Source organism: Morus notabilis, unplaced genomic scaffold (genome assembly GCF_000414095.1).
Source record: "Morus notabilis unplaced genomic scaffold, ASM41409v2 Scaffold666, whole genome shotgun sequence".
NCBI classification, from domain to species: Eukaryota; Viridiplantae; Streptophyta; class Magnoliopsida; order Rosales; family Moraceae; genus Morus; species Morus notabilis.
Genome location: NW_010359376.1, coordinates 319367 through 337789, shown reverse-complemented (window position 1 = coordinate 337789; position 18423 = coordinate 319367). Strand labels below are relative to the sequence as shown.

At 33.6% G+C, this 18423-nt stretch overlaps 3 protein-coding genes across 3 annotated transcripts in view; 1 reads left to right on the top strand and 2 right to left on the bottom strand.

Moving 5' to 3' along the window:
• Positions 1 to 3575, bottom strand: LOC21402179 (NAC domain-containing protein 86). Its single transcript, XM_010094171.2, has 4 exons — positions 3419 to 3575; positions 2875 to 3158; positions 1406 to 1774; positions 1 to 420 (listed from the first exon to the last, which is right to left on the bottom strand). Exons 1-4 carry the CDS (start codon positions 3573 to 3575, stop codon positions 181 to 183), a joined length of 1050 nt encoding a protein of 349 aa, XP_010092473.1. The 3' UTR covers positions 1 to 180.
• A 9552-nt stretch (positions 3576 to 13127) lies between these two features.
• LOC21402178 lies at positions 13128 to 15356 on the top strand. The gene is made up of 3 exons (XM_024163059.1): positions 13128 to 13366; positions 13559 to 13764; positions 14669 to 15356. Exons 1-3 carry the CDS (start codon positions 13166 to 13168, stop codon positions 14673 to 14675), a joined length of 414 nt encoding a protein of 137 aa, XP_024018827.1. The 5' UTR covers positions 13128 to 13165; the 3' UTR covers positions 14676 to 15356.
• A 766-nt stretch (positions 15357 to 16122) lies between these two features.
• LOC21402177 (E3 ubiquitin-protein ligase RGLG4) overlaps positions 16123 to 18423 on the bottom strand; it is an 8542-nt gene continuing 6241 nt past the window's right edge. The window contains exons 5-11 of the mRNA XM_010094169.2: positions 18101 to 18198; positions 17931 to 18010; positions 17640 to 17745; positions 17399 to 17526; positions 17096 to 17219; positions 16844 to 16900; positions 16123 to 16448 (exon numbers count right to left, since the gene is read on the bottom strand). Coding sequence (XP_010092471.2) covers positions 16362 to 16448; positions 16844 to 16900; positions 17096 to 17219; positions 17399 to 17526; positions 17640 to 17745; positions 17931 to 18010; positions 18101 to 18198 — 680 coding nt within the window. The 3' untranslated portion in view covers positions 16123 to 16361. The remainder of the gene's footprint in view (positions 16449 to 16843; positions 16901 to 17095; positions 17220 to 17398; positions 17527 to 17639; positions 17746 to 17930; positions 18011 to 18100; positions 18199 to 18423) is intronic.

Below are 18423 nucleotides of genomic sequence, written 5' to 3'. Positions count from 1 at the left end.
GTAGACTAAAACGTAGGCCTTATAATGGTGGCTGGCAAAATAAACGACAACCATTTTTTGGTTATTAATTTAGCCCCAACATGATTTTCTACCCTTCATGTCAATAAATTGGAGTATATATATATATATATATATGAAAATATAATTGTGAAGTTATCTAGGTCAGTTGAAGTACGTATCTTAATTTTCTTGCATGGGGAGTGGAATTGAGTTTTCATGAGAAGAAGAACATAAAGAGAAAATATCCTCCACCGTTCCATTCATGTAATCCCTGAACTTGTCGTACGACATGCATTCTTCAGTCGTTTCGGACTTCAGTAGCTTCATTTCTCCCAAGTTGATCTGTGGGAAGTCTTCCAATTCTAGAGGTGGGTAAGCAAGTTGATAGTGAAGGCTTTCATAGTTTGACATCTGAATTTCCTACAATGAAAATGCACATTTAGACAATATCAACAATATTTACAGAACGTCAAATTTTGTGGGGGAAAAAAATCACAAGGATTGCCACGTCAGATATATTTTTGGGAATTTTAAAAAATCTCCGGAACAAATGCCACAAAATATGGAGCTAAAACTTTTTTGTTGTGGAATTATATGGAAGACTATCAGTATCTTTTTTCAGCGTGAGAAGTGTAAATTAAGAAAAAGAAAAAAGAAACATGCATCTTTTCTTTACTTTTGTTCAAATGTGCAAAACGGGAAAAAATAGTTTTCTGAAAAGGACAATGTGATGATTAGAGATGGTGACCTAGCTATGAGGTGTACAAAGAGGAGCACTTGTGAGAGAAAGATATTTGAGTCAGTCAAAAGAAGTTATGGAAGACAGTGAAGAAAGCCATTTTGAGTCAGCAATATTAATGTAATTGATATTTTTATAAGAAGGGGAAGCTTTAGGAAAAGAGAGTGAGTTTCATTACTTGCTAAAACTTTTGTCACTTTAAGATCAAAAAGACAACTCAAAGGGGCTTGTTTTGTGGGCCATTCCCAACTCCTGTTGACCAATCAATCATGCCGTCGCCATATGATTTTCACTTGTTTGAACATGGCCATCATGATGATTAATGTGCAAGACTAGCTAGTATGTTCTCTCCAAAGTTATTACCATAAATATATACATAAATAGACACAAAATATATACATGTATATATAATATTATGATAAACCCTAAAGAGTTGTGAACATGAAGCCCCTAGTGATGAAAAAGCATCAATATTAAAGCAGATCTTATTGCTGAAAATGTATTGTTGGCAAAGGAGCTAATGATATCTTGCCCTTTATTTTTTATCCTCAAAACAAAAGAACAAAAATCCAGAAGAAGATTCTTGAAAACAGTCATTATTATGGCATCTTTTTTTTTCTTTTTTTTTTGGGTGAAATATCATTTTTGGATGTAATTTATACGTACCTCAATAAGATTGGAGGAACAATCAACACCATAAGAATACAAATCAGCCGTACTGTTTGCTTCATTATCAGAAGCAAAAGGGGCCTGCAAATCATCTGCAACCCCGGTTTCGGTTGGTGTCCCTTGAGTGAGATCCGAAGAAGAGGTTTCGGAAGGAAACAAGGTTTTATTCGGAAAATAGTCATTGTTGAAATTTTGATCATCTTCATTTTCGGTTCCTCTGGAGATCTGATCAAAGCCGCCGCTAGATTCGTTTGCTGTGGCAGCAGATTCCTTTTCTGTTTTCGCACTATTGTTCGACTTTTCGTCTTTGTTACTCTTTGGTATTTGAATTGTTTTCTTGAAGACTCGGCACAGTGCATAAGAATCCTGAGGATGTACATAAATTAAAAATATAAAACATGATCCGTTAAAATCTTTTAGCATCAATTTTGGCCTCTTTTCATGTTCATTTGTAAGAAGTAAGAAACAAGGATCCAAATAAAAGCAACTATAGAGAAAGAAGGGTAAAAACAAAAAAGAAGCAGAAATACGTGATGCTAAAGTCTAAAAGAAAGTTAATAGGAAGTACACCTAAAGCCTAGAACCAAAGACTCTTTCATCATCATCATGTTGATAAGCTCTTCCTTTTTGCGGATAAAGAAAATTAAAGAAGCAGAAGAAAGAAAAGAAAAAAAGAACAGAAACTAAAGAGATTTGCTTTAGTATTGGAGCGTGATATTAACATAAAGACGGATCATGATCTATATTCATTGCATTTATATATCCTCTCTAGTGAAAAAGAAAAGAAAAAAAAAACTCAAAACTGTACATATATATATATATATATATCCATAGTGTAATAGAAAGGTCAAATTCAAATTCTCCTGATCAGAGCCTGCCTTCTTCACTTAATCATATAAAGAGGTTCAAATTTGGAAGACCCGTACTTCTCTTTGTAATTTAATTAATTAGTAAGATTACTATATTGATGATTTTATAAAGATCCAAGACGCAACGACAAAATGAATTAAGTACTACATGATGTGATAGACATATAAATTAAAGGCGAAAACAAAGCATGATAACATCATACTATTTCTTCATATAACCCTAATTCTTCACTTGGACCTTTTCCAAAAGCCTGATATCTCGTTATCCCTCCCTCTTTGGCCTTGTTCTTATATTACCATTTTCACTCCAACTTTCAGGGTATTTAATTGGGGTATAAAGGAAGCCGACAAGCAGGCTGAATTTAATCAAACAGTAGAAAAGAAGGGGTTTTAAATTTCCTTTTTTGTCTTTTTGAATAAACAGAAATGTATTATTCAAGTTATTGTCACGAGTAAACAAAGATGTTCTGCTGCATATAACTTGATTAGTTAATTATTACAGCCACTACTTTTTACTATTGCCAACATATATATATATATATATGTATTTAAATGTATGCTATATATAACAATCTATACATATAAATATATCCGTACCTTTAAAGTTGAGGAAGCAGCGCCAGAAAGAGAGTCTTCAATGAGACGATACTCATGCATAACCCAGTTAGTCCTGATGCCATGTGGGGCTCTTCCTCTGTAATAAACCAATGTCTTCTTCATTCCGACCGGTCGGCGCTGCGGCTGCACCGGCCGGTCCTTCCCAGTCGCCTTCCAGTAACCAGCTCTTGTCGCCCTATTCGTTCTCGACCCATTAGGGTATTTTCTGTCCCTAGGGCTGTAGAAATACCACTCCATGTCTTTGCTCGGCAAATACGACTTATCTGTAATTCAAATCAATATGCTTAATTGAGTCTATACAATTTATTCAAAAGGGAAATTAAAAGAGAAAACTAGTGTCAACAATTAGTTAGGGTTTGCTCAAGTTAAAGAAATTTGTATCTTCTATATATGCACATATATAATATATTATTCACGTACACTTGTACATATATTCAGAGAAGTTTTTTTTTTTTTTTTTTTTTGGGGGGGGGGGGGGGGGGCATCTACTACAATATTTGTGCATTATATCTAATATAAGTACCTGGTAAATCCCATGGCTCACATTTGTAGAGGTCAACTTCTGGAATAATTTCGAGCTCGATCGTTTGACCTGTGATTTTTCGATCTAGATAATAAGCTACCAGCTCTTCATCTGTTGGATGGAACCTAAACCCCGGAGGAAGACTCATGGGTGCCATTGCTGCAGTGGAGAGAGAGAGAGAGAGAGAGAGAGAGAGAGATGCAGTACTAGTGAGCTAGAAGAGAACAAACCTGGAGAACGTGAACTAAAACTGTCTTGTAGAACATGGGATTAAATAAGACACTGTTGGGGGATCAAAGCTTTTGAAAATGCCCTTTTATTTACTACAAAATTATCTCCACTCCTCTATATATTGATGAGATAGTAAACAATATCTCATCAGTGGGAGTGGTAGACAGGGTAATTATGACGCTGAAATGGGGGTAAAAGTGTAAAGGAATATTTCTGGCATACATGATATTTATAGGGGTAAATAGTACTTTGGCTTTAGGGGAGATTCTATGTGTGAGGCATAGTGTGAAAACCCAGAGGGAGGATAAGAAGCTTCTCAGCTTTTGTCTGCTCAGAAACTGACAAAAAATTGGAGGCCCCACACTAAAAGCTGCGTGGGCCACCCGACCGTCCATGGCCTACAACACGCAATACTATGTCCTAGATCGAGCTACCTCCTCTCTTATTATAATTTTTAATCACTATTGTAATCATACGTATCGTCTAAAGTATTTATGCCATGCATATCATATCAAATTGTTTGCTAGGCCGTTAAGTATACCTACTGCTTACTAAACTATAGAAAATTAAAACAATTATTATCAATGACGTTATCATTTCTCAATATGGCTTTTTATTTCGTAATTATTGATTGGCCTATATTATAATTTCTCATTTCGTTCATTCTTTTGTGGATCATATCATTCAATTAGGAGTGTCAAGAAATGAAATATTATGTTTTAAATTATGAGTAAGTGATATGTGATCATGTGCACATATTTAATTTGGGTATATGATCGTTGTTATTTTTCTAATCAAAACTATGTCGTGTCTTAAGCGTGTGTAGAGATTTAGGCAAACAATATTAAATAATTACAAGAAAAAAATTGCGTCTATCATTGCGCGCACTTTTACAATGTCATGCAAAAGTGCTTCTATCCTAGCTATGATGATACTATATGTTTCTATCCTTGCTTATGTATTCTCTATCTACATTTTACATCTCTTTCTTGTTCGGTTAAATTACATTATAATTCTTATCTATTTTGTTATCTTTTTTGATTAAGGGATAGTTTTCTTTTATCATTAAGGATAGATTAGTCTTTTAATTATTTCCTCCAATTACTCTATATAACCTTTTTTTCTAGTATATTTCATTATATACAAGTGTTCAATAAGAAACCCTGACTTTCTTTTGACCCTATTTTTGTTCTTAAATTTATATGTATATATGGTATCAGAGCTATAATTTTCATGCACGATTTTGTGAATCCGTAAAATAAAGCATCACCATTCTCGTCGTTTGCACAATTAGACTTGCAAGCTAGCTTGAATAATATCGCATTTGGTATTGAAATTGAAGCCGTGACATATATTGCAATTGATTTTGGAGACAAACGTAATATTTCGATTCAAAGCTTTTGTAGTCTTGTCCTTTTTTTTTTTTTTTTTTTTTTTTTCTCTCTCTCTCTCTCTCTTTTTGGAGAGGGGGAGTTGGGGTTTACAAACCCATTAGTTAGAATTCACCCTTACAAAACTCGCTTGTAAGGGGTGGGAACACGATGGTTAATAAACCCACTAATCGTTTTAAATTTTATATCCTATGTGACAATATTAGTATCTAACATTCCACCACACTCCACAATCGTCGTCTACGGCGGCCCATTTTCCCAGCTAAATGACGCTGCAAATCTCGTCTTCTATTAAGTAGCAGCTCTACCTAAGTCGCCCTATCATAAGGAAATTGTTACAAAATTGTAGCTCATGCTAGGACATCCGATATCCCACAATTGACATGGCGGTTCATACAAACACTACATTTGGACATAAACACCCATTTATGTTTGAGATCTTAGCCAGATGCTATTTCTACCTCTTCGCACATAGGTTCGTTCAGCAACACGAAATTGTCATCTTTGAAAATTGTAGTAAATAGTAGCTTTCTGAAATTAATTATAACAAATAACATGGTTTAAAATTAATTGTAAGCATATTTTATACTCTACCGAAGAAAATAAAATAAATTACAGCAAATGAAATTTATTAGAATTATATATATAAGTGAAAATATATAGTAACTACAACAAGGGTAATTCTTGGAGGAGAATAAACTGGGGGGTATTTCGGAGTTTCTATTTGTTTGTGCAAAATATATATACTACTAATTTTTATATCTCAAAAGTTATGCTATTAAGTTTTGTTTCATTTTTGAAATATTTTATTTCTTTCATTCCCCCATGAATCTTTATATACTCTAAAAAGAAAGTCAGAGTCCAAAATTAGGGTTTTAAACTAGAATTACTAGTTTTATCGTTTTAGCAAATTTGTTCGTCAAAAACAAATTTGATATCTATAAAAGTCAAATTTTATTATTTGAATTGGATGGTTCTATTCACACAACTTATATAATATTCTCACATAAAATGACAAAAATAGACAATTATAATAAACTTAATTATGTAATTAAATTTTATTATTAAAAAGAAACTAATGATGAGATTTTTTTTTCTCTCCTCACATACCCATATGCTCTATCCCAATAATATTAATATAACTTTTCATTTACTATTTTTTGTTTGACAGCTGCTCTGTCGCTTTTTTTTTTTTCATTTCACAGTGATTATTCTTTTTGCTAATCATTTCGTTTTTTATTCTTATAAAGTTGCATGGATTTCTTACTTTTTTCGTTTCATTATTTTCTTTGCTTATCTTGTTTTACCATTTTGCATTATTTTTTATTTCTTTTGTCATTTGTAATTACTTTTTTTAGCTGTTTAGAAAGAAAGGATATTACAAGACAATTCAAAATCATTCTGTGCATATTGTTCAGCTTTTGTATGAGTAAAATGACTTTTACTTGTGAAATTATAGATAAATCCTTTATATTTCTATAAAAAAATAATAGATTAGTTTCTTTATATATGAAAAAAAAAAAGATTTCATGCCTAAAGCTTCAACCAAAAAAAACATAGAGAAATAGAGAAATTATAAATACTAAAGTAACAAATTAAAATGAAATTATGAGTGTGAAAATAAAATTGAAGCGGTAAAGAATTATTAATCTTATGAAAATAGATATGGGTAATTTTAAAATAATAGAAGTTTGTAAAAAATAAGTTTAATCATTTTTAAATTGCGTAGGGTGAGCATTTAAAAGGAGGTGCGAGGAGTAATTAAAGGTGTGTGAATAGAACCACTCTTTTGAATTTATCTTACATTTATTTTATTTTTATCCTAAAATTGTGTTCCTTGTCCCATTTTCACCTCCAACCTTCAAAACATTACGAATTGCACCCTAAACAACACTTCTTGTCCCGAGTTTGGCCATTCAATCACAAAAGTCATTATTACGCGCTTAGTTAATAAAGGGTATTTCAAATAAATCACTCCTAAATAAATTCATAAGAAAAAGAAACGAAAATAAAAATTAAGTTCTCTCTCCACGAGCTTGTTTAATAATTAACAAAGTATATGAGAATTAAATTTCTTTGAATACAACTTAAAAGCACGATTAGTTTAATTTATCTTAATTAACAAAGCATGTAAGACTCGCACCGTTGATTCTATTGAGTTTTAAACAGTTTTTTTATTTTTTATTTTTAATGAAGGGCCAAAGAAGAGACGAATAACATAACTTGGGGGTCGAAAGTGAAGTTAATCCTTTATCTTAATCTGATATTGGTAGTGAATTTTGTATGGTTAGTGTCAAAATTGTATACCATGACGTGTCAGGTCAGATTCTCGGTCTACTGGATAAAAAATAATGACCTACCGTGTTGAATTTTGATCTGAACTAATTTAGAATTTGTCACGATAATTTTATGACATTCGTGTGCTCACGGTGTGTAAATATTAGAAGAACATTCATTATTTTTGACAGTCCAAAAACCACAAATATTGAACGCGTATATGGAAGGTGAGAGAGAAATGGAAAGATAATGTCACATATCAGAAAAATTAAAAGTGTCGTTATATTTTTTTAGTAGTGGCCTTTATTTTAGGAGTCTCCAATAGTTATCAAAATTCCACTAAATTAGGAATCTAACAACTTTGCAACCGAGTCAACCCGACTATGCGTATGTATATTTGAATTTCGATTTAAGATGACAAAATTTTTTTGATATTGTAAATTTCAGATTCATCCGATAGAACCTGAAAATAAATGTACTTATCCATTAGATTTCCACCTTCTTATATGTGTAATTAATCACCTCATGCAAATCAAAGCGAGAGATCAGAAACAAACAGAGAAATCAGGCACTGAAAGAAAGAAATTAATAAGAAAGGATAGTAATGTTCTTTTAATCATTATTATTTATATAAACTGGTACATATATATATATATATATCAAACGGGAAAGAAGTCTTTTATCACAAGAGCAGCTTAATGACTTCTAAAGAGGGGCCCAGCATCATCCTCGAATAAATCTACCTGGCACACCGTCACACTCTACTTTTGCTTTCTGTAGAACCCCCTCTTTTATTTTTCCAATTGTCATCCAAAACCACTTTTCCTTTTTTCTTTTAATTTTTGCCAATTTTTTATCGTCTCTGTTTACTGGCCCCTTTAGTTCCTTTTCTTAAAATATCATTTTCACTTGGGTAAAGACATACTTAACAACTTTAATGATTACAACACAAAATCTTTGACTGCTCTCTCTCTCTCTCTCTCTCTCTCTCTCTCTCTCTCTCTCTCTCTCTCTCCCACCACTTATACAAAGAGAAATATTGCTAGGTTTGGAAATGGATACATAAACATTAATAAATTATTTGGCGCATTTTTTTGGGCTGAATATATAAACAGTTATATGAACTTTAAGCTAGAAGTACAGATACATATACTTATTCAGTTCAGTAATCCACTATATAGTTTCATTCCCAATGGAAAGAAAACTGAAGTTTTAAGCCACAATAATTGATGATCACCAACTTACATAATATAGTACGTAATACATATTTCGTTAGGGCATGTGGTTTTTTACACCTCAGCCATCGTTCTAGTTTGAGTTGTACTTGGCCAATTGCATTGGGAGAGAGAGAGAAGAGGGTAAGATAAATATATATATAAATATATACATACATACAAATATATATATATATATATAGAGAGAGAGAGAGAGAGAGAAGTGGTTTAAGGTGTTTTGCCGAAAGACCTTTTCAATACTATAGTCTTTAATCTTTATCAACCGTCTGGCTCACAATTTTCGACCCGCAGAAATCAACAGCTAACTAATGTCGTCAATCTTTTTTATGCGACTTATCATGGAAGAATGTGTAGTACTAAGGGCCGGGGAGCGTTTTGATTTTGCATAAAGAGTATTAAAGATCATTTGAGATTCCAAACTCATCTATTTTACCAATCGCATATGCTCTTACCGATTAAAGTTGTAGTAAAAAGAAAATGTGGGGATTCATGCCCTCACCCCGCCCACAAGTTCCCACATTTATATGATTCTTTCTAGCTATATATATCACACATAAATTTGTCCTTGCCACGTTCCTAGCTCTATAAATCACATGGGTTTTATTCATTTTATATTAATAAAGAGAGAGATATTAAAAAATATAAATAAATAAGTAAACAGGACATAGAGAGAGAGAGAGAGAGAGAGAGAGAGAGAGGTGTATGTTAAACGGAGCCCTAAAGCCATGCAACCTTTCACACGATCATCCTCTGGACCAGAAGAGAAAAAAAAAGAAATATAATAAAGGAAAGCAAAATTAAGTGATAAAGCAAACAGAGGGGCCAAAGGGTGGGCATACATGGGGCAATGGGCTTGTGGAAGACTGTAGATCAGTGTGGTGATCTACGAGGTTGTCTAATATATATATATATATATATATGTATTATATGTATATGTACATGTATGTGTATGTGTATATGTATTAGTTGTGAAAGCATTAGATTCCCAAATTGTCGGCTCCGCCTATCATTTTACATTTTAGTTTGTGCCCACAAAAGACAAAAAGATGATCATGTTCTGCAGATTCTTGGCTTTTGTTCCCAGGTATGATTTGTAGCTTTCATGTGGGTTCTGCTACCCTAAATCCATATTCATATATACATCTGTGATACATATATTGGCGTTTGGTAGTCACATTCCAATAATAAAGTGCAAGACATCATGTACTACTGGATTATATATATATATATATATATATATATATATATTAAAGTCTCAAGAGGAGTAGTTTAGGTTCGTAGCATAAAAGACTTCAGGCTCATTTGTTAATGATAGTGCACTCGTAATGTTGAGTAAATACTACTTACCCACACTATAAAATTTACAGATAGAATTCATTTTCTATTTGCGATAGTAGTACTGCTTAATTTCGATGATACTCTTAAATATTTTTCTTTGTTAATTACAAGTGCACCACTGGTATAATATAGTACATGCATGTGCAAAAATCAAATAGGCAGCTAGCCTTAGAATCGTGCTTTCGCAGAAACACTAGTAATAATTGGTCGATCTTAACAGTACATACACTGATTTTTTCCACAAATTATAGGGATTATAACCCTCTTTTTACAACAAACAGCTTATTTACTCAAGCTAACAGTAACTAGCTGTTCATCCGTCGTAGCTTGAATTCTTGCTCTCCTTTCTCTTTGGTTTACAAAAAACTTGTGAAAATGATTTTGATTCAATTGAAGTGTGTGTGTTCACAAGTAAACGAATCGCAAAAGTAATAAAGTGTATCTAAATACAGATATCGTCTCATAGAGATTAAGTTTTTACAAGTTAAATTAAATATCGTAATTACAATAACTATAACTTTATCTAGACAATCAAATTTGAGTGATTGTAGCAATTAAAACAATAAAATTAACTAACAAAGCAAGTAAAGAAGTAATTTCGAAACAAGAAGGGATCGAAAGGAACTCTGATAGTATAAAGGCGGCTAGGGATCCGATTTCATCCTACCGAGCTATGCTAATTCGATTCTTAAGCTTGTTAACTAATTTCACTCAATTCATTAATCTTAAGTTTTTGAAAATAATTTCGCTCCTTCTCCCCCGAGTGCCGAGTAAAATAGTATGCAAGACCCAATTAAACAATATCCCTATTAGCCTAACCAAATCAAGCATTCATTAAGCAACCTAATATTGATTACCAGAATTAATTGACCTCCCGAACTCAACTAATTGTAGGTTGTGCTTTCCCAAATCCAATATGTGAAAGTAACTCTTCCGAACCTAAATCTACACATCTATATCTCTAATTCAATGGATAATCAAATTAGACAATAAGCATAGAGAAACACAAATGCATTGAAGTGAAAATACATTAACAAGCATATATAATTTTTCATAACGTAACAACAATAAAACTACATCAAACTCCTAACTCTAAAGAGTTTAACTAGAAGTATACATCAATAATCCCATAGCATAAACCATAAACAATCCAAATCTCATATCCATGGTTTGCACACAATCAAGAAAAATACTAATTCTGGAAGATAAAAGAGAAAGGAGAAGAAGGAAATAAAACTTGTTGAAGAACAAACTCCAAATCTTCAAGCTCTCGTCCAAACTCCAAGCATGCTCTCCAAAACATCATATTTTCCTCTTTTGGTTTTGTTTTTTGTGTTTCCAAGTGTCGCCGAGTGATTCTTAACTCATTTCTATTTATACTCCCCTTAAAATCAGTACAAATGAAGCCTTAAATGATTGCATAATGCGTGGAGGTGCTGCAGCATATCACTTACCCGCTACAGCGCTATTAGAATTTTTAAGAAAACCCTAACAGCGCAGACAAACCCACTGCAACGGGTGTTTTTCCCGCTGCAGCGGCTTTTCAGGAATCGTAGAAGAGCTGCAGCACCTCAGAAAGGCACTACAGCAGGTTTTGAAGTTGCTCAAACTGATCAATTCACTGCAGCGAGTTCTTTTAGCCCCGTTGTAGTGCTTTAAAATGCTGATTTAACTCTATTTGCACTCCTTTAAGCTCTTTTGAAGACCTTTTATTCCTAATTAGCATAAACGTACAAAAATAATAGAAAGACACAATAAAAACACAATAATAGAGCCAAAAACCAACAAAATTAGCTAAGGTTGGTAATGCAAATAATTGAACTATCACTAGCACTTTTTTAATTTACATAACTCTAATTTTTTTTCTTTTTTAGTCTTGTTGATTTTCCTCTTTCCTTTCCTCCTTTTTTGGGTCGGTTCATTTTTAAAAAACAAAAATTCCTAGTAATTTTGTAACATACTTCTTTTATTTGCCTCATTCTCCTATTTTCTGATACTAATAATATAATCACTACAAAAGAAAGGTAACTTTCATGACAAAAATTTAGCTCCGATTAATATGATAAGAGTTAAATCCATCAGAAGTCTTTAAATTTTTTTCCTTTTTTACAATTAGTCCCTGTATTGAAAATAATTATATACGAATTTAAATTTTTAACTTTTTAAATGTCTTAAATGTAGTCTCTCTGTTACTATTCCGTTAAATTTTGAAGGAATAAATTCATGAATCTTTTAACTCTTCAAATGTCTTAAATTTAGTATCTTTGTTAATATCCTGTTAAATTTTAGAGGAATAAATTCATAAACAGTCCCTTATCTTTTTTCTCTCTCTAGAATTAATCTCTGTAATCAATTTTGTCTCAAAAATAATCCCTACACTCAAAAAGTATCTCATAAATAGTCCCGTGCTAAAATTTGAATGGATATTGTTAACTTTGTGTCATCAAAGGAAACTGAATTATCTTATCTCTTTAGAAATAATCCCTATGTTAAAAGTTTAATTAAATTTAATCCCTAAGTAAAATATATAAATAGGACAAATTTTATACATTCCATGAATTTTATCACTTGTGTCAACATGCCCTCTGAACTTTAAAACATATATGGTGTGCCCTCCGAACTATGACATGTCTCCAACTTTGCTATTCCATTAACTCTTTTAACATAAATACTTATAAATTCTCTCTCTTTTGTCACGTGTGTCAACATATCTCTTGAACTTTAAATGTACTTATAGTGCTCCCAAACTATGATATATCTCTAATTTTTTTCCTTCCATCTTGATTTTATTAATTTTTTGAACGAAAATATTAATATGATTTGATTGAGTATGATATTCGGGGTTTATGAAATGTCTTTCCATCTAAAAATATTAGTTGGCTAGAGACCATTGAGAGAGAGAAAATGAAGGGAAAATCTATACAATGTAATGGGTCGGTTAGATTTTTTTTTTAAAGTACGTAATTCAGAACGTACAATAAGTACGTTTTAAAATTTAATGGGTCACTACAAGAAATAGTAGGTTTAACGACTCAAAACTAACGAACGACAATTATCTATTTTTTAGTGGAGTGAATTAATAATTTTTTGTACCGAGTGGTATTCTGTTTTTTCGATGTAAAATGTAAAAAAGATGGGCCAATAGAGGAATAAGTGGGCCTAAGAAATTGAGGCCCAAGGAGAATCTGGACCCTCATACTCAATAAAGGAGTCTCTTGGAAAAAATTCTGTGGAATTCTAGAGAGAGAGAGGAGAGTGAGAGAGGAGAGAGAGAGATGTCGATACTGTGGGAGAAGAGCGGGACATGGAGGTGGATAGTGAGGAAGAGCAGGGACTCAAAGCCATTCTTCTTGGCGTTCGCCACCGTGTGCGGCGTCGTTCCAGGCGTAATCGGCTACTGCGTCATGCAGTTCACCTCCTCCCGCAGCGAACACCTTGAGGCCCAACTCCGCCAGAAAGCCCGTCCCGAAACTCTCGTACGCAAACATTTCATTTTTTTTTAATTTTTGATTTTGATTTTGATTTCATCATCATCAATTGCATTAATTTCTTCTATTATAATTTATGCATATGATAATCGTATTATGATTGTTGTGTTTGTATAATTCTTTTTTATTTTTCCTTCCTAATCTCACATACAAAATCAAAATCCAAAATCATAAAATCAGATGATGGGGCAAGTGAATCGGGAGAGATTGGCGGAGTTTCTGGGAGAGCTGCAGAGGAAAGAGGACACAAATGATCGTTATGTTGCGGCGCTGAGAGGAGAGACCTTGACCAGAAAACCCTATGTCAGAATCCAGCCAATTCCTAAACCTGACAACAACAACAACAACAACAACAAGGAGGATGAAAACAAGCAATTGCCCAAGAAGTAAGTAGCTATATATAGGAAAGAAATCATCATAATATCAGAATTCGATGTTAGATGTGGATTTGGATTTAGTGTTGGTTTGGTTACTTGTTCACTCTGATCATGTCAAGCCAAGTACTACAATTTTGTGGGTTGTAGCTATTCATTTTGTTTTCATATCTATGTTTAATACGAATTTCTGCTATGTCAGAAGAAAAACCTCGTTATAAAAATTAGCAGTGTTTCTTTCCTTTCCCCTTCCCCTGTTATTTTGATGCTATAAATATCTTTGTTTGAATGATTTTCCATTTGAGGTTAGGCTAAAACATGTTGATGTTGGGTTTGAATACGATTTCATTCAAGCTTTTGGAAAGTGTTTTCACTTACCTTGACATTTGTTCCATTTTTATTTATTTTATAATCATTCGTCGAGGATGTAGTGTTTTTTTTTTTTTTTTTTAATTCCTAAATCCTACTATGGAGGAGGAAAGCACTGAACGTAGGATAGTACGATTTATGAGCAATAGTTGAGGATGTCGTCTTTTCTGTCATGTTCATGAATTGACTTTGTAGTTCGGGGTTGTTTGGAAGTGCTTCCCAGACAGTTTTTCACAGAATTGTTCTGAGAAAGTAGTCTTCGTCGGTGCGACATAAAAAATGCCTCAAAACAACACGTTGCCATGAAAAGTAGGATCTTCGTCCTATTCTATGAAATTTACATGCTATTTGATGTTTACATGATTTTGATATGATCTTGCCTTCATAAACGGGTAGTACTGGTAGGAATAGTTTGCATATAAGTCGTCTTTAAAAAATTTCTCTGAGTTACGTAAATATAAAAGGCATTCAAGCTAGTCCTTTCGAAAATTATTGTGAACAAATTTTGGAGATTGTTTAAGCTATTCTTTCTGCCGTTTATTTTCAGAGATTGATCGTGTTAGTATGAAAAACAGTTGTTGGCCCACCGTCTGATAGTTTAAGCTTTTGGGAGAATTAGTGATTTAACAGTTTGTTCCATGTCCGAGTAGTTTTGGATGTCATATGACATCTTAATCCATCGAGATCCGGCAAGCCATCCGACATCTGTGTTATATTCTATGCAAGCTTACTTTGATCTCTGTCATAATAGTAATTGAAGTCAAATGGTTTGAGCTTGGAAGCAACCTATTATTGATAGGCGAGAACAGACTACTATTGGCTGCTTCGCCTATTCATCTATGTTGGGAGTGTAAATAGTTCGGGTTTGGGTGGTTTCCAGTTAAATCCCATCTTAAACAGAGCTCCTCGAGTTTTCATTGTTATTGAAAATGCAACTGAATCGCCTTGTGAGGTGAAACTAATGCGACCCGACCCATCAGTCTTCAGATCTATTGATTTTAAGAGTCAGACTTGCTGAGAAACTAGAAAATAGGGGACAGAGGATGACACAAGGGTTTTGGTCGTTGGGGGCAATGACTAGGCTTCTTCACAAGCCCGAGACTATGGAGAACCTGGCGACGACGGCAGTCGCATTGGTCGATTTTGGTTTCAACCCACCAATGTCAGTTTTCCAATGCTACATCGACTTCATGGGTTCGGTGTGTTAGTTTCTGAGACGGGTTTGATCTTTTGTATAGCCCTATGTATGTGTACTTATGTTAATAAAACTGAAGATAAAAAATAAACACCTTGGTTTATTAAATTTTCTATAGATGTATTGTTAAATTAAGGCTGAAACCTTTTTCATCAGTCTGAATATGGGTAAAAAGAGGCCATTTCGAAAACATTAGGGCTTGTTCTTTTAGAGTTTAACTTGAGTATAATTCTTGAGTTGAATTTGAGTTATAATTTGAGTTGAAGTTATAATTTGAGTTTGTGTTTGGTTATGTACATTTGAGTTATGGTTTGAGATAAGAATTTTTTTGAGTTTGTGTTTGAGTGAGTCAAAACTTGAATTTGTATTTAGATAGTATTTTAATAAAAACTCAATACTGATGAAAAATTTTAATAGGGTATATGGGTGTGGTTTTATTCATTTTTTCGTTATCAACACATAGAAAAAAAAAATCATCTCAATCAGAATTAAAACGAAAAAGTTATAGCATTTTTAAGAATAGAAAAAACATTGTTTATTAATTTGAGTTCGAGTTTCTAAACTCGAGTTGAAGAGGAAACTTGAACTCGAGTTTTAGTCCCAAACTCAAATTTGAACTCGAGTTTAAACTCGAGTTCAAATTTAAAAGAATATAAACTCGAATAAAGTTGTAATTCGAGTCGTCTTTTTTTGAGTTTTTTACTCAAAAGAACAAGCCCTTAGTTGTTTTCCCGTACAGCTCCAGAAACTTCATGTTTCTCATTATTTCTATTGGACAAGCAAAGCATATGAAATGAAAAAAACGATAACACAACGAGACTGCTCATGCTGGATTTAGGATATTAGAATTACAACTGACATTTGACATTATAAATGACAGATAGAGCTTTATACCGTGCATAAATATATGCCTGTACATGTACTTTATGCATACACACATAAGCATATGAGTTACAGAAACAGGAATGTGCGTTTGAGTGGGAAAGCAAGGAAGATCAAAGAACACAGTTTGCAAACTGAGGAATGAAACAATGCCTTGTTGTCGTCAACCGGTAAACACCCTTAGACGGCTGTTGATCGGTTTGCGGCAAATGGGACATACGGACACTCTTGCCCCACAGTCTCTACACGTCTGCAATAAAACGATTGTTGTCAACTTCTTTTTCACTTAAGGCAGAGAAGTTAAGCAACAGAAGAAAAATCACTGCCTTTTCAATACTATTAGAACTATTTTAATGCCTAATTTCATAAGTTGTTGAATCAAAGGCTAGCACAGTTACTAAAGAATAATTGTTTAAGAAGTTTAACTAGTTATACGATGCACAAAATGGGGGGAATAAATCCATGTGAAAAAAGAAGTCTGACGTTATGCTACTTATAATTAATTGAAATATATATTTTCACCAAAAATTTTTAAAATATCTGCAACAACATATAGCTATTAAAATTTGAGAGTATGGATCTGGCTGCAGTTTTGCATAGAAACAGCAGATAATACTTAGTAGTAAATTGTTGTAAGGATCTCACCATGTGTCCGCAATCAAAAGCCAAGTCTTTCCCATTAGTCAGGCAAATTGGGCATACCTGTATTTCAAATTGGATTAAAACAAACATATCAGAAATATTAAAACAGTGGGAAAACCTATATGCCTTGTAAACGTCAGATTGAATTTATTCACTCTCTTTCACTTCTCTTTATCTACCAACAGCCAAGAAATTAGAGCACAAAGTCTATATTACAGCAGTAGTTAAGTATGCTAGCTTAGATTGTTCACATACCATCTGACTTCGTTCATCTGCTGCGTCTGCTGGAGAGTTGCTCAGTTGGCGTGGCAGTGAAGGACGTGAATAAGGAGCTGGTGGAGGGCGCGCAACAACCTTCTTCGCCTTTCCTGTTGTCCGTCTTTTTGTCCGATAGAATGGACATGAATCAGAAAAATATGCAAAGACAAATTTCAGTCAAGTGGTGTTTCTGAAGAAGCCAATGTCTCCTTTTATGCTTGAAGAACTCTCTACAACTAATCAGCAAGGGAGGAAAAAGAAAAATTTTATGGCGTTAAGCACTTCAGTTTCGAATCCTACCCAAGAATACCAAACTCAACTGCTGCTTTATATTGGATTGGGACTTCCATAAGAGCAGCTAGAGCGAAAGCTGTTTCTTTGTCTGAAGAACTTGTACTCTTAGTCATAATGTCAGTAAAGTTAACAAACTACATGAAAGAAACAGAACAAGGAGTAAGAAAATTAACATATCTTGTGTGTGACAATGTAAACTGAATGCATACATAATCAAAGTTTAAACTTTCAGACCTTAATGCCATACCTGAAAGTTATCGAAATCACGTGCAGGGATCTTATCATCGAAATTCCTCATGTCTTCCCAAGGTCCGTCCCCAACTCCGACAAGAATAATGGAGAGCGGATATGAACTGGTTACGCAAAATTTTTCAAATTGTCATATTTATTGTGATAGCTTAAACCAAAAGACTTATTGCCCAAGATCTTTGCAGCAATGAGTGCAAACAAAAGCTGTACTTAGTATGAACATTCACTGTCAGAAATATGAAGAGATGAGATAAGACTATAAGGCCAAGAAAATGTCTCGAGGGACAACCTTGCATCAACAATCGCTCTGATTGTTTCCTTCTCTTGCGGACTCAATTCGTTCTCACGCGTGTTTACACTCCTTGTAACCTTTCGCAAAAGAAGAAACAAAATCATGCTTAACAAGGTCATATATGTGAGAAACATATATTTTGTAGAGGAAATCTTTTCAGTTTAAACCTGGCCATCTGCAATAATAACCAATACATGGTATTGGCCACCACTTTTCTCCACAATGTCTATTGCCGCATCGACCACAGGAGCATAAGAAGTTGGCCCTTTAAGACAAAGATATATCTATGAGGATGTAGTGACCCTTGTTATGATAAGAAAATTGCAATAGATAAGATTATGCGCTTTTGAAGCACATAAATAACAATTTCGTCAGTAAAAAGCATAATTACCAACGAAATGAGCATTTAGTCAGTGAAGGTCCGGTGGGGGGCGACCAGTGGATCAACATTTCCTTCTCTTTTGGATTGGCGCCCCTCCGTGCCACTCTT

What these genes read in the sequence shown, in the direction of transcription:
- LOC21402178 (XM_024163059.1), top strand. Translation starts at nt 13,166, where the DNA reads ATGTCGATACTGTGGGAGAAGAGCGGGACATGGAGGTGGATAGTGAGG. An exon ending in AAGCCCGTCCCGAAACTCTC is followed by an intron (nt 13,367 to 13,558) that starts GTACGCAAACAT and finishes TCATAAAATCAG; the next exon opens with ATGATGGGGCAAGTGAATCG.
- LOC21402179 (XM_010094171.2), bottom strand. Translation starts at nt 3,575, where the DNA reads ATGGCACCCATGAGTCTTCCTCCGGGGTTTAGGTTCCATCCAACAGAT. An exon ending in TGAGCCATGGGATTTACCAG is followed by an intron (nt 3,159 to 3,418) that starts GTACTTATATTA and finishes TTTGAATTACAG; the next exon opens with ATAAGTCGTATTTGCCGAGC. An exon ending in GTTCCTCCAATCTTATTGAG is followed by an intron (nt 421 to 1,405) that starts GTACGTATAAAT and finishes TTTTCATTGTAG; the next exon opens with GAAATTCAGATGTCAAACTA.